This window comes from Camelus ferus, chromosome 2 (genome assembly GCF_009834535.1).
Source record: "Camelus ferus isolate YT-003-E chromosome 2, BCGSAC_Cfer_1.0, whole genome shotgun sequence".
NCBI lineage: Eukaryota > Metazoa > Chordata > Mammalia > Artiodactyla > Camelidae > Camelus > Camelus ferus.
The window spans coordinates 42,066,351-42,092,560 of NC_045697.1; the positions used below are offsets into that span (position 1 = coordinate 42,066,351).

Sequence of the window (26,210 nt, forward strand, 5' to 3'; positions counted from 1 at the left end):
CTGCTTCATTGCACTTCTGCGATTAGAAGCAGCAATGAGTGATCAGAGTACAGATGCCCAAAATCTGGAGGACAGGGCCCCTTTTGCCCATCCTGGCTCTCATAAGTTGTATGCAAGCTGCTCCTAGAACATACGCACAGCTGCCTGCCATGTGGCTGGGGGTGGATGATGGGTAGCTGCTATTCTGCTAAGAGCTGAAACTGACCAAAATTAAATGCAGTGTATCAGCCCTGCCTGCCCCTGGAAGTTACAGGCTTTCAATAGCCCTCAGAGTTTCAAAATAGTTACATCAGACAGATTTTGCCAGCACAACTGCTATCTAGTTGGGGAGACATATTCCTGGTGCTTCCTATGCCACCATCTTCCCAGAATCTTCTAAAATGATACTGATTTTTAACTAAAAGGAAAGTGTGATCAGTTCTCTGATGGGAGTAGTTATATACATGCTAGGCACTGGCATTCAGGAAGGAGCTGGAAGTTTGGACAGATTCAGTTCTTAGTGGTAAATTAGACCACAACATGTTTTATGTATTTGTAAGATCCTCACTACCAGGTCAACCTTAACATTTTGTTAATCATTTTAGTATAACCAATCAAATTGAGCCAGTCACACTGTGATGCCTACAGTTAGCATTATTAGACCTCTTGGGAAGTGAATATAGTTTATAAAAGTCTGTAATTTACAAGCTACATTTATCTTTGTAATGTTTCTTTTTCAGTTATTTCTGTCTCTGAAACCATCCTGTGAAGCTTGTTTTCACTTCCTCTTTCATTTTATACTTCTTTCATTGCCCTTACTTGTATTTCTCTATCTAACCCATTTTTCTAACAGCAATTTCCTTTATGCTCCCCAAAGTCTTTTTACATAAACCACAGAGGAAAAGAAGGTACCAGTTTTCTAATTCAGCAGAGTTATTTGCATTTATGAGCAAATGCAACACACTTAAATTCAGTGAGAAAATTAAACCATGAATCTCAATCTAAGTGACTACCTTGATTCTTTAAAGAAACTTTGCCATTTTGCCTCATGCTTACCAGATAACTATAAATACCACCTGATTTGTTTACCATTAGGTGCTTTGTGTTATCACTTGCTAGGTACAAAATGAACTGGGCATAAAATAAACAATGTATCCATGGTTGGCCAAGAGACATTCATTTCTCATGGGATCTTTGTATTTTGGATGTCTGAATGGAAAGGAGCTTCCCGCTGCCTGCTATGCTCCATCAGTCTGAGAAAGGGGTTATTCCTTGTTGTGTTCGGGTTGCCAGTTCACTGTGCACCATTTCTTTGATTAGAGGAAAATTTTCATATTCAGCAAAATCTATTCAATACACAAAATAGATTATTTGTCCAAGTCTGAGAGAGGAGAGGGGGTTGTGTTGACCACAAACACATTTGGCAGACTGAGGTGAAAGGAACAGAGCAAAAACAGAACAAGGCTGTCGTAAAAAGCAAGTAAATAGAACTGCAATGTTTATCAACTGAGGTAAATTTTAAGCAATGCTTTTGTTTTGTTTTGTTTTATCTTTAATTTAGGGACATTGGTGAATAGATTGGCAAAATATAGGACTTTTGTGGGGTTACAAAAGACTCATTTGCCACATATTTTAGAGAGAATGAGCCACTACTGAATTCTAATGCATTCTTGCTGTTCTGAATACTTATATTCAGAAGAGACAGATGTTATTTTAGTAAGTACCCTGAAATGGAAAATGAGATTCCTTTTCTTATATATGGATTAGAGGGCCAATTTAATGGCTATTGAATCCGAGGCTAGGCTGGCAGATAGTTTCACCTCTTACGATAACTCTGACCAATTTTTTTGTGGCTGCCTAGAATGCTATATTAAGAAAGATTTCAGTTTTACCAAGCTAGTGGGGAAGGAGTGCTGGGATGGAGTCCGTGGGCAAGTCTGCCTTGGGGAGGGAAAAGAAGAGCAGGACCGACAGCTGACAAACCTGCCTGAGATCACGGGTTAGACTGTATGTTAGGTCAGAGGTTTTTGAACCTGTTTTTGCTTCTGACATGATACAAATACGTGGCAGTAAAGCTAGTAATAGCAAAAGTTTGTTGTGTTGGTAGTGGTTGGTTGTTTATGGTCGAGTAATACTATTAACTAACATATACTAAGTATTTTCTACATGCCAGGTATCACGCTAAGTACCTTATATGTAGCAGCTCACAGCTGCTATTTAATGCTCACAACAATCCTTTAACATAATTATGTTTTGACTTACGGCCAGTTCTCAGGGCTTTATGTGCAATCCCATCCCTTTCTCTTTCAATAAAGGAATGTCAGAGTGTGAGCATTATAAGGATGATCTAGAATGCACTGAAATTTATTTTTTAAAAAAGTAAATTTTTCTCAAGCTTTAACATTTTAATTAATGACTTGTGACAGGCCTTATAGCTTATTGACACAGAAGCACAGTGACGCTAAGGTTGAAGCTGCTTGTACTACACTTGCCATTCTGGTTTTCCAGACTCACTCCCTAATTCCAGGCTGAGTGTCACGGAAATATGTGTTTTTGATAAAAGTGGAGAGCAGATGAGAATTAGTAGAGGCGTGGTTACCAGTCTCCCAACAGTGCTAGCAAATCAGTTATGACTGCAGACCCCACAGGTTACTGGTGGGCCAGGGAAGGGCACTATGAACCATTTTAGTGAGCCCTTTGATTTTACAAATGTGAAAACTAAGATCAGTGACATTTGTTTCTATTTGACTACTTTTTAACTTTTTCCCATACATATTTAAAGAACTGTTGCAAATTCATTGAAAAAAAAAATGAGAGCATGTATGTTAAATTTTAAACATATCCATAGGTCTACTTTAAATACACTAAGAATTTTGATAAAAGTTGTGGGGAGTTTCTAGCAGTAAAATTTCTACTATAAAGTATTTTCTTCTGGAGGGAAAATATGGCAGGTAGCAGGTACTCAATGATTGCTTATTTTAATTAGAGAAAAGGCAAGAAGGAAGGAAGAAAGGGAGAGAAATAAGAAGGGAGGGAGAAAGAAAGGGAGGAAGAAAGAAAATTTTCCCATCCGAAACAAATTAAAATCTCATTTACATTAAATAGTCATTTTCTAAATATTAGCATCTTTGTGCTACCAATCCACTGTTTGGCATTCACATATTAAGCACTGCTTTCAGAGGGAATTCTCTTTCCCTTCTTAAAAAGGGAATAATCAAAATAAACATGCAAAAAACATATTATGGTAACTGGTACAAAAATATGGCATGCTGTGGAAATTTGCAAAAATGACCTTGAAAAACATTAAATTTAACTTCTGGACTTATAATTAAGAGGAAAATGTTTGTAAAATGAAAATCTACATTCTATTTTTTTTTTAATTCTTGAATCTACTTTAAAAGCATTCTTTAACATGCAGGATTAGTATGCACTGTACATGTTTATCTAAGTATTTTGATGGTGGATGTCTCAAACTAAAAAAGGCACAAAAAACACAAAATGTAAAATTTCTCTCAAAATGCACACAGTATCCTTTACTTTCGTTGTAAAAAATGAACTTCCTTTGTAATAAATTTGATAAAGAAAACCTGATGAGTTGGCTTCCTTGAAGCATACATAGCCAGTCCCCACCCTAACAAACTTGATGCACTAGTGGAAGATATGGCTCTAACTACATTCCAAGAGGAATTATTAGGCTCAAATGAGAGGATCAGAGATGAGAATAGCTTGATATTGGGAACCAAAGGAAATGAAAGTGTATAAATCTCTAGCTAATGGATTAGCCGTAGGTGTAGAATGTTAATAGGAACCAGATTCATTATCTAGTAAATTTTCAGACATGCCCCCAAACTGGCCATTATCATAATTACATGATAAAAAGAGCTTGTTCAAATAGTAAATATAAAAAAAAAACTTTTTTTCCCTAGTCAAGCTTACTAGTGCTACAGTGTCCTGTCCTCTGGCTTTTTTCTTGCATCACAAGGTTAACGAAACTCATGGAATATTAATAAAAGGTATATTTAAAGAATTATCAAAATTTCAAGCTAAAAAATATTAGAAATCCTCTTCTGGGTTTTTTTGGTTTGTTTGTTTATTTGATTGTTTGTTTTTTAAGGCGCAAAGGAGCCTCAGATTCATTAATTGTTCAGGTTTTCAGTGGCAGAGTTAGGAATAAATCCAGGTCCCGTGATCCCTGCTAGATCCCAGTTCCATTTGTATTCAAATGTAATTCACCTCCATGCAAATGCCCACAGAATCTTCACTGAACAGAGATAAGAGGAGGTGGTCGCGTTTACAGAATCTCTATCCATCATAAGCTAATGGCTCTGAGGCCCAGTGCAATTTCTTTCACAAAGTCGTCTTCCCCTGCAAGCTTCACCTTGCAGGTGATTTACCTCTAAGGACATCACCTGATGGCCTTTAGAGAGGCAACAGCATGCCTCACGCTTCTCCATTTTAAATGAGTTTAACTTTAAATTAGAAACCTTATGGGTCAGAGAGAAAGGTTAAGTATCCAGGACACAAAGACTTCAGCAATCACTGCCTTTGTACCCCTCCCATGCAAGTTAGAAAGTTTTCATTGACTATAAAATATAAGGCAAATGTTTTTGTAACCTTAGGAAGAAAATAAAGAATTAGTTTATTTTAGCCCCCAATTACTGACTTAAAAACAATCTCAGGTGTAAGTAAAAGTAGAGTGTTTTCACTTTGAAAAATGTGTACTCCTCCATGGTGATTTTTTATGACTACACTTCAAAGAGTTAGATGTTCATGTTGAACATGAGTTTATGATACTTCTTTAGTCAATAAATGTTAATTGAGTACATACTGTGTTGCCAGACACTGCTTTGTGAGAAAGTCTTTAGGACTCAAGGGGTCAGGAGAGTTAAAAGCAATTCTATATGACTAGAGCTATCCTATAGATATTCACAGAACTCTGTGGGAAATTACAGGAAGTAGCTACTAATTTCCACCCCCATGCTCCAGGCTAGGCAGAGAATGAAGAGAATCAGGGAAGGGTAGAGTGAAATGATACATGATTTGACTTTCTCTTAAACAAACAAAAGCTACTATATTAAAGGGCAGCACAAGGCATTTAGCAAGCAGAAAGCATCATCCTTATAGGATAAAAAGCAAGAGAGACTTTGGTAGAGAGTCTGATCATGTGCATGCACACCACTAAGGGACGGGCTGGTGGAGAAGAGCAACCTCGCCTGCTGATTGTGCTGAACCCATTTCCAACAAAAAGTCAGGGACAGTCAGAAACTCCTTGCTAATGAAGTCACCAGGACACAGGCCTGTTTTCCCTGAGCATGCTACTCCCTTGGCCCAGAATGTTCTTCCCTCTTCTTGCATGACTGAGTTTTCTTCATTCTTCAGCATCCCCACGCCTCTCTACCACTGCTTTATTGTCTGTCTAGGTATCTAGTCATTTCCTTCACAGCACTTTACAATGTTACTGCTGCATGTTAAACAGCTGTCCCCCTCATTATAATTTATTATAATGATAATCATAAATTATAAATTCTTAATGTGATCTACTAGATGATTTTTTAAAAAAATTAATTATCACTTACAGCATGAATAAGGTTCTGTTTACTTTGGCACAGGCAACATGTGATGCCTCAACTTGCCTACCACTTACCTCTGTCCTAATGACTGAGAAAGCTTTGTTCAGACAGTATCGAAAGGTGACATCATTTGGCCTTCACTTTAAGGGAATGAAACATTTTCTGTATTAAATGCACCCCTGTTCTTTTACTGGGTCTATTAAGGAATACTACTTGGGGCCAAAGTGATTATAAACAAAACATAGCTATTGAAAATATGAAACAGTCTTTTATTAAATAATACTTACACAGATTTTTTTTTTGATTACTATAAATACTTCCACAATTCTGATAGAGAATTCATCAATCCCCCATTTTAAGAAGCAGGCACATCCTGGATTAGGATCTCTTCTCTGGTTCCAGTGCTTACAGCAGAAGACCTATATTTGAAGCTCTGCTCAAAAACATGAGCTATGCAAATCTAAGCAATTCTCAACTTTATTGAGCATGAGAACATCTGCATACAAAATTGTACTCTTCTCCAATCTTCAGTTTCCTCTTCTATAAAATGGTAGAACAGTAAATATCCAAGCTCCATTTTATTTGAGATATGTGGATTGGCATACCACTAAAATGTTATTCTGATAGCATTTCGCAGAGAAGGTAGAAATCTTTCATTCAACCAATCAACTGTCACCATGAGACTGACACAAAGGCTGTAAGGCAAGACCCAAAACGCTTTATTACTGGTGAGGCTTTGGCCCAAAGCTCCTGCATAGACTGATCTCTGGTAAGATAATACTGACAAAAGCAGAGTCCTTCTCTATGCAAGGGGAGTATAAGAAGCCTTGAATTGCAGTGTCTTACCTTCTTTATCACTACCCCAAAGCCCAAATCCAAGTCTCAGTTCTTATCACTCCACTGGGATGTAATGCCTCACTCAGCAAAAGAGTGAACAGAATGAGAGTGAGAATGAAAGAAAGGGAGGTAGAGAGAAATAGACAGAGAAAGAAAGAGAGCAAGATAATTTCCCAAAGCAAGGAGCCATCCACTGTGACCTTCCTAGAGAGGGCAAGAGCCCCCAGAACCAAGCCCTGAGAAGACAGAATGGAGAAAGGTAATAGGGAAGCAGCATAGGGAGGTGCAGAGCCACAAAAAGAGACTTAGAAACTCAGAGAGATTCAGGGAGTCAGAAACTGTTCCTCCAATGAGGCATCAGGATCAGGTCTATATGTTGGGGCAAGAAATAACTAGATGCAAAGTGTAAAGAGATAATTGGCTTTTTTCTTCTTTAGCTATTAGTCCCTGGGGAACTACAGGGCGGTGGGGATTAATGTCTGCACATGCTGCAGACTGGACTTTTTAACCCATTACTGGACTACCCCTAGCACAATGGCCAGTGAAAATGCCCTCAGTCGTGACCTACCAAAGCAGAACTTTATTCCTTGGGAACAAATTAAGGAGAACAAAGGGAAGGTGAATATCCTTCACTTCTCAATTCCTTGAAATTATAAAAATTATTTTTTCCTTGAAAGAAATGCCCCAATCTATTCTCCAACATCATCCTCTCAGCAGGTGTTTGAGTCTTATAAGCCTTTCAGCTTCTAAAGTCATAACCCTAAAACAGCTACACGATTTAAAAGAATAGCTTTACCGGGGACACTCTCAGGATCCTCTTTAGGACTTCAGCCACCAGAAGTACACTCCAGATTTGTTTCCATAGGAATCCCTGAAAGTGAGTGGCAGAAGGTGGTTCTGATAGGCTAGGATGTGTTTTCCTCAGTTCCCTGTCACATGTCTAAAAGGACAGTCCATGGGACATTTCTTGGTTAGCCATTTCCATTTTATGAACAGAAATTTAGTGGACAGTCATCAGCCACTGCAATGTATCACTGTTGTCTTGTGTCAGAAACAGAAAGCATCACATCTGCTTTTGCCCATGAATCCTCTTCATTGTATAGGTTAGTAAAGACAGCCAAAAATAAACCTCAGGTTTGAATCAGGTGGTGTTAATGAATCAGAGTGGTGCCATGTGAATCAGCTAAAAGTGGGGACCACCTGCAAATGCCTACAGAGCCAACAGCGATTCACTTCAGGAGTGACTGCAGAACTGTGTATTAGACGTAGGCAAACGGGTGTGAGCAGACTCCGTATGCCATCCTGGGTACATACTCTGTGCATACCTCCCAATCTGCCAAGTATCATCTACAGAAGGCCAACAACCCCTAGCCTAGGGCCACTCAGGAAAAACCATGAGTTATTAACGTAATTCCTAGAACTCTAGGTTGCCTCTAAATTGTCATCATTATTTCGAATGATGGGTTCTTCATCAGGGCTGCCTGGTTTTGCCATTTGTTATCTTTGGAACATAGATTATTTTAATCTTCAAGAAGCTTAGTTTCCCCATAGATTAAAACCTCTGCAGATAGTGTTGCTATGAGAATTAATGAGATAGTAATGCAAATAGAGCACTGAGCAGAGAACATGGCACAGAAGAGTTCACAACAAACACTCACTCCCTTTCAGCTCCCTGAAAAGCCACAGTAGAGTGAGGGATTACCTCTCAAAATGTATCTCCAACATTTATCAGCTGAAACTATTTTTAATTGCCACTCTAATAAAACATTAGAAATTGAGGCGTGGCTTGAGTCAGTTACACTCTAAAATAAGAAAGCTTATTATTATATTAGTTTCTGAGAATTCAGTGAAAGTGCTAATACAATTCACAAGAGAAAAATTTTAAATGTTCAGGCAGACATCAAAACAGGAAGGATAGAAAAGTATCAACTATGTGGAATGCCACAAAATAAAAGTCCTCAAGGATAGCATCCCCTGACGCCTACTTCCCAATTCAGGATAGAAGAGGAGAGAACAGGTGAGATACCAAAAGGCAGTTTCTGTTCAAGCAGCTGATCAGAGATGTGTAAATCTGGAAAGGCAACAGATATTGCTTCCACCGATAATTTTTTCTATGATCAAAGCGAATTATGTGATTCAAAATGCCATAATTAAAATATCTTGAAACTTTCAATTCAGACTATTACCTGAGATCTGTAAGTATTTTGAGAGTTTATTTCCTCCCCAGTAATACTATGCTATGTTACAAGATTTGAAAATTAACACCTGATACTTAATGGACCCCACTGTAAATGTTGTGGACAGTGACACAAAGAATGTGGCAGTCTCTGCTTTGAAAAAGGAATTCACTGATAGAATCTCAAGTAGTAAACAACAGCCAGATGAATGATTTATGCACGTTTAAAAAACTCAGCCAAGTTTTCTATTTCATGAGCTTTGCATCTCGTAATTTTGGAAGGAAAGGGCTGCAGGGGAAGCAAAATCATTGTTGCATCTTTCAAATATTCTCAAGCCTTTTGTAAGAGTCAAAAAAGAGAAACATTTTAAATAAACATTGCCTTTTTATCACAATTGCATGTGAAATGATGACACTTTAAAGAGGAAGTTTTGAAAACAGTAAATATTTTAGATAAGCAATTGTGTCACTGTGATAATGACTAAAACTGTCTTCACCAAAGATTTTTGCATAAATATTCAAAATAAAAACTTACATAGAACACTTGGAGCATTTATGAAATCTTTGCCTGGTTTGAAAATGGAATTATTGCTCATTTTCCCCTAGGATGCTCAAAATGTAAAGTGCCCCATTTCCAAAATATCTGTGGATATTGCAATGCACATTTTATAGGTAAATGTAATGATAAGGGAAATAATTAAAAGCATTAGCGCACAGGAAGAACCGTGAGAGTTTGATGTTTAGAAAGCTGCAGCGTCTGTGGGGCTAGGCAAAGCTTCTAGAAATCTGGGGTCAAGAGCAAATCTGAAACCATCAGTTCCATCTTTTCCTTTAACAGTGGAGGTACTGGGAGGCACAAAGTGCCGCCCTCCACTCGTGGAAGAATGAAGTCCAGAACCCAGGAGAGGAACCCCTGGCTCCTGCATCACAAGGTGTATTATAAAAACCAACACTGACAGGACGCCAATTTTCTCTTTAAAATCTAGAGAAAAATGTAAGTATTATGTCTAGTCATTAAAAAAAAAAATTAAAAACAACTAGGAAAAGGTTCAAAATAGGTTATTTCACACTGAAAAGCTGCCCCAAAATGTATTAGATTCTTACTTTTGATGTTTTCGGCTTTCTCTGGAGAAGGTTCTGAATGTTAAGTAATACAGCTAAGTTAGGGTTATGTTGGTTTATTCAAATAATCAGTGCCCACTGCAAGCAAGGCCAGGACTATTGTGTATTCAACCCACCTCTAGGTCAGTAGGCTCCCATCTACAGATTTGGTTCTTTATTCTAGTCATCCATCTAACAGTTTCTCAAGATTGACCACAAGGTAGGCCTGGTGGAAGATGAGCATCTACTTACCTAAACTAATTTTTTTTAAACTTCAGTGAGGGATGACACATTATTTAAGCAATTGTGATTCCATATCAGGAAAAATATATTTAAGTAGGAATCCAGGTTCACAAAAATGAGCTGAGGGTTCTGTTCTGCTAATACATTGAACTGATTCTGTTAATCTCTTCTATGACTATGACACAAACAGGAAAAATGAGTTAAAAAAGAAAAAAATAATTTAGCATAGTTAAAATATATATAGTACTTATGATATGTCTTTAGTACTTTAATATTTTAAAATATTAAGTCATATTTGTACATATGGTGAGTACCTGGCTCATAAGTGGAACAGAATATCGTTTCAAGGTAGTATCACAGGAAATCAGACATACGAAGAATTTTGATAATCTCTAGAATTATTAGTTAATGAGAAAATGGTAGTCTTATATAGGAGAAAAAAAAGTATGTGCATTTGATTTATAAGTTGTAATTGAAAAAGCATAAAAGTATGATATAAGTTTTTATACTAGGGTGTTGAGTAGAAATTATCCTATTGTCCCAAACTGACTTCTGGAATCTAAACCAGAAATAAAGAGATGTTAAGTGCCTTCCAGTCCTAAGAGATAAAAGAATAGAAGCCAATGCCATCAGATATTACCACCGTGGCCAGCACCAGTCCTCTCCTTCCTGCCTAGAGAAAGAAGACTGGGGGAAGGCCAAAACCCCCTCCAAAAGGAGAACGAACTCCAGGAAAATCACTAGCAGCTAGGGAGCCGGGCAGCTCGCTCCTCTGTTTGTCACGTGCTTAGGCTGCTCCTCACATAGCCCTGAGTGATGGACAAAAGGACCGCTGGGCGGAGAAAATTCTGCAGCAGTGTGGAGAAGCCTGCAGTGCCACATTTGTCGTGGTGACCATGCATGGATTTCCAGGAGTTCAAGTTTAACCAGGGAAGACAGGGGCCTGGTAATGAGCTCCTAGTAGCAAGAAAATGTGGGTGTACTGTCCATTCTGAGTGCTGAAAAGTGACAAAAAAGAGGACAAGATACAGCCCCACCTCCAACGTCCCAGGCAGTCGAGATGGTCATAAATAGCCATAAGTTAGCCAGAGAAACAGGAGCTACCAAGATGGCCTTGTAGTCTCCTTGCAGCGATAGGCTCTTATGCAGAGATGCATTTGCCCTTGCTCTCCTCTTCCCCTCTGCCAGTCCAGAGACCTCACAGAGAAGGAGAGAGTATCCAGTCCATGGCCCTCTCAAACACGCACGTGCGCACGCGCGCGCACACGCGCGCACACACACACACACACACACACACACACACACACAGAGTGCTGAGGAGACAGAGGGGGAGAAAAAGAGCATCTGTGCTCCCTCCCTGCGTGAAGTACCCCGTCAAGATTGGAAAGTATCAAGACGGGGTGTGGAGGGACATAAATGAGATTTTAACCAAGTGTGAGGCTTGAGTTTTAAGTTAGATTGGAATTTAATAATTAAAAATGGCTGGCACATTTCCTCAAAAGGTTAAACACAGAGTTACTGTATATCCCACCAATTCCATTTCTAAGTAAATAACCAAGGGAAATGAAAACATATGTCTGTGCAAAAACGTGTACTCAAAGGTTTACTGCAGCATTATTCATAAAAGCCCCCAAATGGAAACAATCCAAATGTCCACCAACTGAAGAATGGAGATATATATATACATATATATATAGTGAAATATCAATAAAATGAAATATTCAACCATCAAAGGAAACAAAGTACTAATACATGCTACAACATGGATAAACCTTGAAAATATTATGCTAAGGGAAAGAAGGCAAAATTCGGAAAGTGAGAATAAAAATTCATGCATCTAGGGTAGCTTCCTTGTACACAAAAAAGTGATCAAGACGTTTCGTAAATTGTAATTTACGTAGTTTACAACAGATAAACAGTCACTGAATGAATGAACATATGGTAATAGCACTGGAAAATAGATAGCATCTGGATTTATGCAGGAGGAAGTAAAGAAGAAGGGACAGAAAGATTGAGTGCCCGAAAGAAACATGAAAGAAAATAAATAGCAAGTATCTGTCAAATATTTCATAAAATATAAATGTTCAAACTACATTTTCAACCATTGATTAAAAAAATTTCCCTAAATTCTCTTCTCCATTAATTGAGATAATGGAAATAGACCTAATTTTATGCTAACAAGATAGCATATGGGGTATCTGGTTCGGTTTACTGAATTGCACTACATACAAAAGCCTTCAGTCAATATGAGTAAATGTGGGAAGCAGAACTCAAGGGATTTAACTCCAGTAGTTCTCTCTCCAAATTGCTGTTGAGGAATAAGTGCTGTGCATGAGACAAGAAAACTAAGACTGCCTCTGTCTGGGGTGGTCCAGCTTTGCAAAGAAAATCCTTCAAGCCTCCTTGGCTGTCATCATAATCATTTTGATAAGCTCTGAAGGAGACCAAAAAGGAATTTAAACAAAGAGAAAAAACTTACTACAAAGCTAAGCATTGTTTTTTTTTTTTTTTTGAGAATATTTCCATGTGAATTCAGTGAATTGACAACATAGAGCACAAGTGAAAACAAGTTATCTTCTGCTCTGATGTTAGCATTACTTACAGGGGCTGATCATCTATTATTTCCTTTGTTATGCAATTAATAAGGTATATATTATAGGTCTTGACTTCTAAACTATTGTGTCAGGGTATCCTGACGGTAAAAGACGTTAAAAACGATGATGATAATGATGATGATGATAGTAACACCAACAGTCGATATTCACTAAGTGCTTACTATGTGGCCAGGTACTGTATAGGTATTCTAGAAACACCATTTCCTGCATGCTAACAACTACTTATGAGATAGGTATTATTATTATTACTCACATTTTCCAGATGTGTAACTTACCCAAGTAAACAACAAGTAGCTTACTCCAGGCCTGTACCTACTGATGGCGTCTAGACTGAGCATAGGCAGCCTGACCCTAGAAGCTGTATACAAAACAACGGGGCTCCACTCTCCAGAGAAATGCCCACATTGGACAAAGTCAATTCTAGAGAAGATTATGATGATGAAATCTCCTCTCACACTGGAATCCCTCTGGCCACCATGCCATCCATCCCTTCAGCCAAGACATCCTTGCTGCTCTTCTGCCCAAGTATTCTCTCCAGCAGCAATGGATTTTCTCAGTTTTCCCTCCTGTAGTCAAAAGTGACCTGACGGGCATGCCCCTAATTCATGGTTAGGTAATAATGGACATTAGAAGGCCAAGTGTTTATCCGTGCTATAGTTGCTTTTCAACAATTTTTCCAGAGATTATGTCATAGTGCAAAATAATGGCTGATAGGAACACGAGGCAGAGTGGCAGGACTGTCAGAGGCAGCCTTTTTGGACAGGTGAGCATTTTGGATTCCTTTACAGTGACTGACACATAGAATAAGCCCTATTTTCACTATTTAGTTCTCAATCCAATAAATAGGCACACAAAAGCAAGGGGAAATGTAAGGTCTCAGGATAAAATCTATAACCCTTAACACTGCTTACTGGACTTGTACCATACTTGTCTGTGCTTACTTCTCCAAGTTCATCTCTCATCACTGCTTGTCTTCTTTCTTAGGCGCTGAAATCCTTAACCATTGTCAGTTCCCCAACAATCTATCAAAGGACCATGGCCCCCACCTTTGATTCTGCCACCTATACCACTCCAACAACTTGTAATAAAGTTATATTCTCCTACAATTCTCAGGTTAAGAATGTATTCTTTTGAAAAACTCTTCCTGAACCTTGGAAGTGGTTATAGGTGCCCCTCCTGTGGCTTCTTCATGGTTCTCTGTATTTTCCTTATTTAAATACTCTTTACATTGTACAGTAACTACAATTGCCTATAGCAGCCACTGGAACTTGTAACACTATCTTCATGGATGCTTAGTATTATTTGATCACCTGTAGAGACTGCTAACCCTTTTTCCATACCCATGTTCTCCTTTGCTCCCAGGATAAAGCTGCCTTACACACCCAGCCTCCTTTGCAGTTAGGTCTGATCATAGGAATCAGTTCCCTCTACTGGAATAGGATGAGAAGTGAAAAGAGCCACCACCACACCTGGTCCATCTCATCCTTCTATGCAGTACTCTATTTTATACTGTCTTCTAGACGACTGGGAAGGAAATGGCCCCATGATGAACTGCAAAGACGAAAGTTAAAACTGCAAAATCACTAGAAGCTTAAGTTCCTAAACAGTTGTTTGAAGCAGACCTCCTCACTTACCTAGAATCATTTTGGACTTCCACCTGAGAAAGAAACAAGCTTCTTTTTAAATCCTCATTTTGAGGAACAGGGGGCATTTATTTTTATAGCATCAGTTACATCATCTTTATGTTTCTTGGAGTCTAGCATAACTATAGGCACATTAGATACCTATAAATACGTTGAAAAAACCCAAATGAATGAAAGACTAGTATGAACATCCTCAAGAAATAAATCTTTTTGTCAAACTAGTATTATAAAAATAGTTAACATTTATTTTATGCTTGCTATATGCTGCTGCTTTCTAAGATTCTTTACATAAATTATCTCATTTAAACCTCTTAACAATGTTATGAGATAGGTCCTACTATTATCTCATTATACAGATTAGTAAATTGAAGCTTGACCCACCTTATTATTCACTATCTAATGTATCATAATTATGTGGTGGATGAATCAAATTCAACTCAAACAACATGGCTCAAAAGCCTATGTTTTTAACCGCAATGAAATAAATAAATGCCATGGCTAGATGACTTCTGTAATCAATAACAAAATTGTTCAACCAACAACAGAATATTTTATATTAATAACACTCTCTTTTGATATAATTTTTAGGAAAGACCTAAGAGTTTCTAAAAATGTATGATGACACACAGTACCTTCTTATGTGTCTTTTTAAATGCCAGGAGACTTAGATGCTACATAGAAAGTCAGTTATAGATTTGAGGCTGAAATCCAGTTTCGAGGTTTCTAGTATTATTTTAAACACATCATCGGGGTTTGGCTGCTTCTGGCTCTTACATTTTAACAGAGAACAGCAGTTGCCTTAGAAGTTTCTAGATTTCATTAATTCATGGGTTTCATTAAATATATAAAATTAGAGCTTACTCTCAAATCAGTAATCAATTCTCGCACTTTCAGAGGTTAGGCCTCAGGTTATAATTCACTCAAAATCACTTTAATCCCTAAGTTAAGAAAATCCGCAGAGATCTAATAGAGTGTCATCTTCATCATGTCCAGAAAAAAACCCTCCCCATACAACTGGATCAATATCTGTTGTACAAAGTCTAGACTAGATTAATTGGGTTAGTGCCTGTTTGGATTTTAGTCATTTTATCAGGAGTCCCAGACTGGCTTCTGAAAATCGATGCTTTCCACTGTCAAATTCTAGTATTCAGGGTATGTCAGAAACATTCACTATTATGGCCAAACTTGAGATGTGGCTATTATTTAAGTAATAATATACTGCAGGAGGGTAGTAAAACAGACAGCTCCAAAAAAAAAAAAAAACACTAGGAAATTATGATTGGATTCATTTAACAAAATCTATGTAACTGCCTTATTGTTAGGATAACTGTAATAACCACACATTATATATGACTCAGCTGTTTCTCTCGTGTTACCGTATCTATAATGAAGGCCACAGTCATTTGTCATGATTATTAATGAAAAATGGTCCAACAGATATTGTCATAAATTCAGTTTAAATCTGTTTTAAACCCTTTTTCATAGCTATTTAAAAGTCCAAGGGCTGTGCAGGGTGGATGGAAGATTTTTTTAAGATAAATTCTTCTGTACAGTATGATTTTTAAACTTTTTCTATATGTAAATAGGACTTCATTTTAAATATTAAAAATAGAAAAAATATTAAATAAAAACTGAAAAATACTATAAAATATTTATAGTAGTGGCCTATGAGGAACAGAAATTATGTATGCATTACAGTATGTTCAAAAATTGACTACATATGTCATGTCTCTGTTTTTTCAGAAACAACGAAAATCAACTTTTTTTTTAAAACCTGTTTTGAATAAAATCTGTATCCATATAATTGCAAACACTGTAGAAAATAGTTTCTGGAGAGAGTTTTGGCCTAGATAAATTGAAGTTTCATTTTTTAAATATAAAATACTAAAGATTTTAGTTTGATGTGTTTTAAATAAAAAAGTTATATTTGGAGGTAGACCTCCAATATATTGCCAGGGGAACCCTGGCTACAGGCTGGAAAGTCTCATTTACAAATCAGGTACTGTCCCGGGAGAAAGGAGGACCTGAAGGCACTTTTGCCTTTTGTTCAAGAAGAAAATACAAGAAAAGCGGCAGTTTGGAGACTTTTTAAGTTCTCAAACTTATGCAGATTGTGGAATATTGGGAAGACAAGGTACAATTTGAATAAGAACATGAAACATCAATATTAGGTTCAAGTAATTAAATATATATAGATATAATTAGATACATATAATTAGATATATTCCATTCTTGTAGATATGAAAATTGATGGTATGAATGGGAAAAAAATTAACTGAGAAAATTATATATATTGACACAGGTTTTCAACATATTAAGTGTTATGGACTGAATTGTGCCCCCACCCCAAATTCACATTAAAGCCCCAACCCCCCACGTGACTGTGTTTGGGACCTTTAAGGAGATAATTAAGGTTAAATGTGGTCATAATGGTAAGGCTAATGTGACAGGACTCATGTCCTTATAAGAGGAAGAGACACCAGGGCTGTCTCACTCTCTAAGCAAAGGCCATGGGAGGACACAGAGGGAAGGCAGTTGACTGCAAGCCAGGAAGTGAGGCTTCACCAGAAACCAACCCTGGCAGCAACTTGATCTTGGATTCTAGCTTCAGAACTCTGAGAAAATAAATTTCTGTTGTTTAAGTCCCTCAGTCTGTGGTATTTTATTATGGCAGCCGCGGTAGACTAAGACATTTGGAAACAACCACCATGGTTTCTTTCTAACAGCGTAGCAGTTTTGCATCTTGAGTAGCACAAGTGTTTCGGGAAGAGCTTCCCATTGCCTACCAGAGGATCCAGTCTCTCTGGGCAACATACACACCCATTTTTCTTGTGGCCCCACCTATCTCTCGAGCCCCATTTCTTGGCATTTTGCCACTCTCACAAAAAGGAGCTATCTATAGATGTCTATTCAATGACTCCATGTCTTTCCTCTGCTCTGACTTCCTTTCCCCAGTTTACATTCCTGGAAAACTCTCACCAACCTTCAACATCCCAGGTATGGGTCACCTCTTGTTTTGCACAGCCCTCCTCAACTCCTCTAACCAGTCATCACTCACTCCTTGGCACTCATTGTATCTGTGTTTTCTGAGCATTCTGTGCTTACTAGGCCTATCACAATTATAATTTTGCTTCTATGTTTCCCTCAACAGATGTGCAGTTTTAAATAACAAGGATAACAATGATGTTTGACTCTCTTTATTGAGTTGAGAAGCTCAGAGAAAGTTTAACTAAAATAGAGAGCCTTTTTTCTAGGACAAGAAGGACATACATTTCAAAGGTTTTAATACTTTCTTTTTAGAAATACTGTAAAGAGAAAGGAAAAACAATCCAAGTTAAGTTTATTGGACATTTTCAGCTGGTTAGGAATGCTTAAATGAGTGAATTTTTTTTTTATTTCATTAGAGATGTTTCCTCCAGTGTTATTGAAATAGTCCTCATCAAAATATATGAAGGTCAAGGGCATCTTTACCCTTGGAAGTGCCAATTTTGAAAGTAAACAACAAAGAAGTATTTCAGAATGAAAGTAAATCTAAAGAAAAGTTGAGGATTTGTGAGCAGGCAAAAGGCTAAGCTGAAGGGACACTGAGTCAGGAGCAAGGAAATCTGATTTCTAGTTTGTCATCTGCCACTCTCTTAACAATATCTGTTGGCTGATACACACACACACACACACACACACACACCCCATTTAACTATAGTTTTTGTTGTAATACAATTTATAACAACTAAATTTTTTCTTGTTTTAACATTTTTCAAGATGTTCAATTATTCTTCATTGAATTCTTTAGAGTTATTTTATCATATATCACTACAGGATTTATTTAACGTGATTTAAATTTCATTGTTTTAGATACAGGGATATGATTTTGATATATAAATCTGACAATAGTCAATACTCCTCACAGCACCTAGTCCTGGCCCAACCTCACTTGCTATAGATATCTTTTATTGACTCATTCACAAATTCATCTAAAATGTGCTTTAACACTTAACAATGTGTCAGGCAACTATGCTCACTTAAAGAATTCACTTTAAAGTAAGAAATTAATCCATTCATGAGCAAATAAACTGTCCTTTCAAATTACTAAGTGCCCTGTGATATAGAAATTGCTTGGTTTTAATCTGATTCTGGGACACACATCTAAACATCAGTGTAAAAGATTAAAATTTAAAAGTACGATGTCAAAATTCCTTGTACTTGTACTGTCATGAAAGATGATCCAAAAAAAGATTAATAATTCAAAGTTATTTATCTCAAATTATTACTGTTTTATTAATAGCAAATCTTCAGCAAATAATAAGTAGGAAGAAAATCAAGAACCTGTTGGGGGGGAATGATGATAGTCTATGTTTGGTTTGTATTTTCTTGTCAATGTAACTCTATTTTGTTAATTTCAGTTATAAGTCTACAAATACTAGTAACATACTAATATCAAAATACTACTTATGTTAGAAATACTGTGAATTAATTTTCACTTTGGGGCAGATTTTGATTTGAATTAATCAGAAGTTTTTTGCATTTTCTTTTTTATATTTCCAACTTTTTATCTAATAACTGCATTGCACTGAATACTTATCTGTGACTGCGTAGATCTTCTGAGAAATTCCACAGAGGACCATAGCCAAGGCAGTATGATAATACCCTCTTTGAACACTATAGGGCAGAGTTCCTCAAACTAGGGTTCATGTGCATATTCTCTGATATCTGCAAGTTCTCAAATTTTAGAAACATTGAGTGCGAGCTTGATCTTTATTACTAGAATGTTTGCTGAGTTCACCAAAGAATCAGAACACTTGTTTAGTCTGCCTTCAATTCTCTATTCACTCACTCTTGAAGCCTCTGTTTGGTCCCCTAAACCTTTGTTTAGGTTCCAGATGAGACCTAATTTAATCATTTAATTTGAACCTATTCTTGTTAACAACCCAGTCCACTCAAACCATCCCAGAACAAGAGTCCACAGGACAAAAACATTGAATCTTATTCATACATCTCCTATGGTATTCAATGTGTTCTCCCATATCAGAGTTTCCATACTCCATCCCCCATGTTGTGCATTTTTTTTCACATTAACCTGGGTTTGGTAAAAATGATTTTACACTCAAGATAATACCTTACTGTGAGTAGCACATAGTACAAAACAAGATGCAAGGAGAAAAGAACCCTAGAGTATGAGATAAGAAACAAAGACCTACTGCTTTGCCTCTGCGCCCCATATGATCATGGTCACGTTGGTTCTTATCACTCAGCCACATTTTTTCATCTGTAATGATAACCCCCATGTTCCCCACTGGTTTGCTATGAGGACTGCAATAAAAGGAATGGAAATGCATTGTAACTGTCATGATATCATTATGGGATAGTCTTAATTTATTTATGAGATCTTTGGCCAAGGCCATATGAACTTGGACTTAACTAGAGACAAAATATGGCAACACTGTCTAACTTTGGCTAAGATGAATTACATATAAACCTTGATCGCTTCACACATAAATGAGGATAACCCTACCTCATAGGATTATTGTAAGTATTCCATAAGATAACCTATATATTACAAATTCTTAGACTGATGCTTGGCCCTGGTAAAAATATGCTAAAAAAAAAGCAATTTCAAAAAATGAGTGGGGTTTGTAGTATGTAATTTCATTGTTATTTTTATGTAATTCAGTTACATAAAATTAATGAGAACTTGGCTGAATTAAAATGTCTGAGGAATTTAAAATACTAAAGTAAGCCCTGATCCAAATTCCTAATTAAGTTCTTGAACTTTAATACAAGGGAAATAACCTTAAGAACATACTGGCAGAGATGTTTATGTAAACTAATCTAAAACATTTTTTCTCTTATTCATACAATTTTATGGATGTAGATGAAGGAAAACCCCAGAGATGATTCCTCAGTCCTCATCTCCTTTTATCAATTGATAAGCAATGCTTACAGCTAAGAAAGCTCGTTGCAGCTACAGGGAATGATGGAGATTTTCCTCTCTCTAATTGTAACCCAGAGATTTGTGGCTGAGAAAATGATAAGTAAACAAGCAAATAAAAGATCACTAAAGAACCACAAAGAAGCACAGAAACTATTCCCAGAGAAGTACACTGTATATTCTGGTTGGAAGTTATCAATGTTGCCTGGTTTAGCACCACAACCATACTTTATGTGAGTTAAGGTGGAGGGAAGCCCCCAGAGAACTGATACTGAAGGTATCTCAGAAATTACGGAAAGTTGCATTTACAGTTTTCCTTCAAATCTGTGCTTTCAACTTACTTCTGAGAAAAGGAAAAATGATATGGCTACAATATATATCTTCTAGCAGGTGTCCATTCATATTTTTTCATGAAATTTCCCTGAAGGAGTCAGGCATTCTGTTCCAGTTTAGTAAAAGTCAAAGTTAATATTCGTCAAGTATAATTTGCCTCTTGGCCTCAACTGGCAAATTCATCATCTTGAACCAAAGTAAACAATGAGAAAAAGCATGAAAGATGCCAATGAACTGATTGGGTTGACCTTAGCCTCCATCAGTTTCTAGCAAACCTCTCTACTTCTTAGACTGCTTAGCCCCACAGAGATTTTTATTATCTCCTACTTACCAAGGGCTTGGTTTCATCTTCATCTTTGAAATAATAGAGCTGATCTCCCTTGAGCACGAACCAGCGGGTATGCCAAGTCTTGACAAAGCCCCCCTGCTTCCTCAGCCACCCACACTTCGTGGCACTGCTCCGCCCTTGGCCTTGCTGGAGGCTCTCCGTGGAGTCATTGTTCTCCTCCATTATCAAGCTGATAGACTTTCCTATTTAGCAAACAAACAAACAAACAACAACAAAAATAAGGTGCTCTGTTTATTCAATTCCCTCTTAAATCACCCCTGCCCCTTAAAAAAAAAAAAAGGCTGGAGGAGGAGTGAAAAATGTATATCAACTCACATACCAAATTTCTAGAAGCAAACCACAAAACTGACAACAATATTCTTGGAGGAAACTTGGACAGAGTTCCTTGTGTCTTCCTTAAATGAGCTAGTCAGCTGTGTGATAATATCCCTTTTTTCCTAAGAACTAAAGAATGGGAAAGTTCTAGAGGTAATATATTAAGAAGCCATTTGGGGAAGGCAGCTACGCCCACCACTGTACCAACAACGCAAGAAGCAATTATTGAAGACAAACTAAAACCACCAACAAAAACAGAACTCTCATGAAAATGGGCCTCTGCGTCTGGTATGCACTGACTGGAGCCTGCTTGTGCAGGCCTGGGATTATTCGAGCAAACACTAGCCTGACACATGTTAAAGTTTAAAGGGACTATTTAAAAAACCTCAATGGAAGACATTTGTTTTACATATGTGAAAACTTCTCAAGATGTATCTGCCCTCCTTTCTCCCAAAGTATCCCCTTAAGAGTTTCTTTGGTCAAAAATTAGTGCAGCTGAAAAATTTAGGAAAAAAACAAAAAAACTCTGCTTAGTCAGTGAGTTTCCTTCAAACTTCAGGAGTGAGTGGGGTCCTGCAGTCAACTGCATGATGAAGACAATTTCAAAGTTGTGTGTGAAGAAGTATAAGGTTATACACACTATACAGAGTGAAAAAATGAGTCCATCGTAGAGGAAATACTAACCAACTGCCACAGTAAGAACAGAGGAGGTGGTTTTCTGGGAGAGCCAAAGACACATGGTTAAGAATAAAAGACAATCCAGGGGGTGGGGGGATAAATTGGGAGTTTGGGATTTGCAGATACTAACTACTATATATAAGATAGATAAACAACAAGGTCCTACTGTATAGCATAAGGAATTATAGCCAATATCTTATAATAGTCTACAATGAAAAGAAGTATGTATGTGTACAACTGAATCACTATGCTGTACACCAGAAATTAACGCAATATTATAAATTGACTATGCTTGAATTAAAAATAAAAAAGAGTAGAAGCCATTTTACTGTCCCAGAGGCTTCTTAACATTCTTAACTAGTGTCCATTCCTAAGCACTTTTTCAGAAACTGAAAACTGCACCCTCACCCTGATGTCTCTCATGATATATGGATACAGACTAATTAATAAAACACAGAATACTCCTATTCCAGCATACTCACGCCCACAGCTTCTGCTTTTTCTGCTTGATTCCAGAAAACAGGCTGTCTTTCTGTCTAGTCTTTATTTCCACCACTAATTTTTTCAATTAATTTGTATGTACACATTCCTACTTCGAATTCCTTGTAGTTTCAATTCTCAGCCCTTGGCTATTTACATTTCTTGTGCCCAGGTGAGGGTCAAGCCTTCTGTTACTGGGCCTCTGGTTTCTTTGAATCTAGTCCTGCCATTCCAGTTGCAGGATGAAGCAGAACTTCCGTTCTGATTTTCATCATTTCAACCATCCTTTCAGCAGTTTTGCCTCTTCCATTGGCATGCATTCCAAGCTAACCCCATCCTTGCTTTTATCTTCAGCTCTTCAAACGACTTTTAAGTTTCACTTAGGTCGCCCGACTGCCATCTGTTTCATTCAATATCCGCTTTTTCCTTTCTCACCCTGAAACAGCGTTCTAATGAGCAGGGCCTCATCTCTACAAAACATCTTGAAACTTCCTTTGATCCATAGGGCATCCCCATGGCCATCACCGCTCACTGCAGGAAACAGTTTCCCATCCTGTGTGTGCCTGTGTGTGAGCAGACTGGATTATGCCTGTTACGTCAAGTTTGTTATGCCCTCCGGGCAGGGACTTTCATCTCTTTCTTTCACAACTCTTGACCCAATATGAAGAGCCAAGTAAACCTCACTCTAAATGAACAATAAATGCTGTAACATAATTTAGATAATAAGTATGCTTGTTTAGACCACTCTTAATAATCGTTTTTGGTTTCCCGGTATTTAAATTGTTCACATCTACACAAATTGCTATTTCATCATTACCTATTTATTCTTTAACTAAGTATCTTAAATTACAAAGTTGAATGAGACCTTAAACATTCCAGCACGCACACCCATATGCACACACACGCACACAAATCTAGGATTCATTGCACAACAAATACTTTCATTGGGGGCCTTTTTTTTTCTTTCCTCTCATATTCTTGCTTTCTAATTAAGTTTGAAAAATCCCCTCTAAAATGCTTCAAGGTAATTAGCAACTTACCATCAATAATATAAAAAATACAAGTGCCCAATTCCACTTTCGTCTACTATTAATGCCTCCATAAAAAGAATGTATGCACATTAGAACATGGTTTATGATTCTTCTTGCATATGTTGTTTGTAAGTCTGATGAAACCAGTGGCAGCATCAGCCACTGAACTGGCTATAATGCCCATATTTTCATGACTTCAGAATGCATCAGAGAGTATTTTAATAGTACTAATTGTAACAATTCATTAAAACAGAAATGAAAACAGATTGTATCACATCCCTAAGGGAAAATAATACCACAATTATTGTTGGATGAGTAAAATTAAGTTTTAGTAAAACAGCCATAATTTTTATGGAGGAGTCAGTATGTCTGCAAAAATCAAATGCTTCAAATTCTACCCTTCATCTTTAAAATGAAGATGTTGGACTGGATCATTTCCAACTATGGTCCCTTCCAACACTCTGACATCTACCACCTCTGTAATTCAGCAAGCATGAGGAGAGCAGATATCCTCAATACTCAGTACAGTATCTGGCATACAGTAAAGCTCAATCAATGCTTGATGAATTAATAAATTTTGCAATAGGTTTGGCGCTAAATATCTAACAGTGAACTTGATCTCCCTCTGAAACCCGATCTTGCCCAAAACCTGATCTTAAATGCTATCATGATATACACAGTTGGGAAAAAATAAATTAAAAAAGAAGAAAAGTGATCATCTTTGATACCTGATTCTTCCTCATCCTGAATATCAAATTTATCTGTAAATTCAGAAGATTATACCTCCAAAAAATATTTCAAATCTATCCAATTGCTACCATCTCCATTGTCACTCTGTGATCCAAGTTACCATTGTCTTTGACCAGATGATTCTAACAGTCCTCCACCTGGTCTCATTGCTTCCATTTTTAACCACAAACACAAATACAGGGACACATGCTCACACATGTTTCATTCTCCACAAAACAGCTAAAGTAAGCTCTTAAAATTTTAAATCAAATAGTGATTCTCTACTCCTAAAATTTTGATTGGTTCCCACTGTACTTATTTTAAAATCTAGTCTTATGGCACATAAAGCTCTGAATCATCTGGCACCTGTTTACTGGTCTAATCTAATCTCATGCCACCTCCTCTTTATTTCCCCTGACTCCAAACACATGCACACACACTGAAAGGCTCTGATGTAAGTAACCACACCAGCTTACTTTCAGTTCCGGAAACACCCAAGCTCCTTTATGCCTTGAGTCTTGATACTGCTGCTCTCTGCCTAGGCTGCTCTGCCTCACGCCTTTTACATGGCTGACCTTTTCTCATCCTTTAAGTCTCAGCCTAAAACCTACCTCCTCCAGCCACCATTGCTAATCACCCAGCAAATTAGGTCCCCTCTTGTTATTCCCTGTCAATCACTGAACTCTGTCCTCTGTCTTCCTGACACTTCTCTAAGTTGCTATCTCTTAGCTGTTTATTGCTGATCACCCCTGCATGATCCCTTAAGCAGGTCAAGGACTTGCTTTTCCTTTCTGCAGTATATCCAATGCCTTTACAATTGCTTACTTGGTATTCAGTGAACAATTGTTGAATCAAGGAATGAAGCTAGGTAACAATCACATAGAATTCCTACAAAGAATATTTTGACAAGTTTTAGAATTGCATTTAATGTCTTAAAGAAGATGATCTATTTTAAGAATTTGATTTGTTTTCTTTTGAAATGGGAGACTTCAATTAGCATAAAAAATATTCTTAAACACAATGTCAAAATCATCAAACTTAAATGAACCTGAAACTGCCCTTTCCAAAGAAATACAACTTTCAAAACTTACACCTTTTAGCCTTGGTAGGAAATACATCTAATCAATTCTGGTTTAACACGAAGGAAAGAATAGTTTACTCACTCAGACTCTCAGAGAATGACTTAACTGAATCAACACTGGGAAGGTATTTTCCCTGTGGTCAGGCCATGGCAGCCGGGTAGTACCTGAGATTCTAATAGAACCATCAACCTAAGTGTTTAGCAAAACAACATAACAATGACAACAATAACAAATAAATGGTTACTCTAAATTAAAACAAAAACAGAATTAAGTTAACTTGCATCTTCGCAACTTTAATGATTGCTACTGTACCATGCTGGGGCTTCAAAAGATCCCATCATTTGATGGGCTCATATCTTTAAATTATTTTCCAGGGGTAGAAACTGGTCTGTATATCTACGCATATGGTTCTTTTTTTGCAACCAGATGGGCTAGGAACACATGGTGCAAGTATTAACGTGGTGCAGTGAGAGATGAAATGCATACTCCTAATAGAATTTTCTAGATAGGTATGTATCTAGATAGATACATAGGTATTTAAATGTGTGACTTCATTTCAACGAAGAATATATAAACATGTATATAAACAAAAAAAATCTATAAATAGAATGCCATATGCCATAGAGTTGTGATGTGTTTGAATTTACCTACACAGCTACAATGTTCAGCAAGCACAAGCGAAAGGCCATGCTAGTACCTTGATTTCAAACTTCCAGCCTCCAGAACTGTGAGAAAGTAAATTTCTATTGTTTTAAACTACCCAGCCTTTTGTTATGGCAGCCAGAGCAGACTAAGACAATACATCTACAAAATACCCGTAAGAAAACATTTAAAGAATCCAATCTTAGTAGCCTGTTTGTTAAGTAACTGCTAACTAAAGAAAATCGATGAGTGAGAAACAGTTCACTTCCCTTCCCTCACTCTTTCCCACACCACCTCACCACTTGAATGATGAATCGAAGTGTGATACCTATGAGGGAACCAGCACTCTAGGTCCGACATTGCAGTGGCTCTAGTGGAGATTGTTTGAGCTCCAAGATAAATTCCAAGAGCCCGAATCTGTTTCCAGGAAGCAATCGAATTTCTTAAAATACCTTGAAAAGGTCCTGGGTTTTCACACACA

General features: G+C 37.3%; 1 protein-coding gene across 2 annotated transcripts in view; it reads right to left on the minus strand.

Moving 5' to 3' along the window:
- Positions 1–26,210, minus strand: part of ARHGAP24 (Rho GTPase activating protein 24) — a 635,766-nt gene that overhangs the window by 330,407 nt on the left and 279,149 nt on the right. For both annotated transcript variants that reach the window (XM_032498758.1, XM_014563767.2), the window contains exon 2: positions 20,755–20,954. In XM_032498758.1, coding sequence (XP_032354649.1) covers positions 20,755–20,934 — 180 coding nt within the window. In that variant the 5' untranslated portion in view covers positions 20,935–20,954. The remainder of the gene's footprint in view (positions 1–20,754; positions 20,955–26,210) is intronic.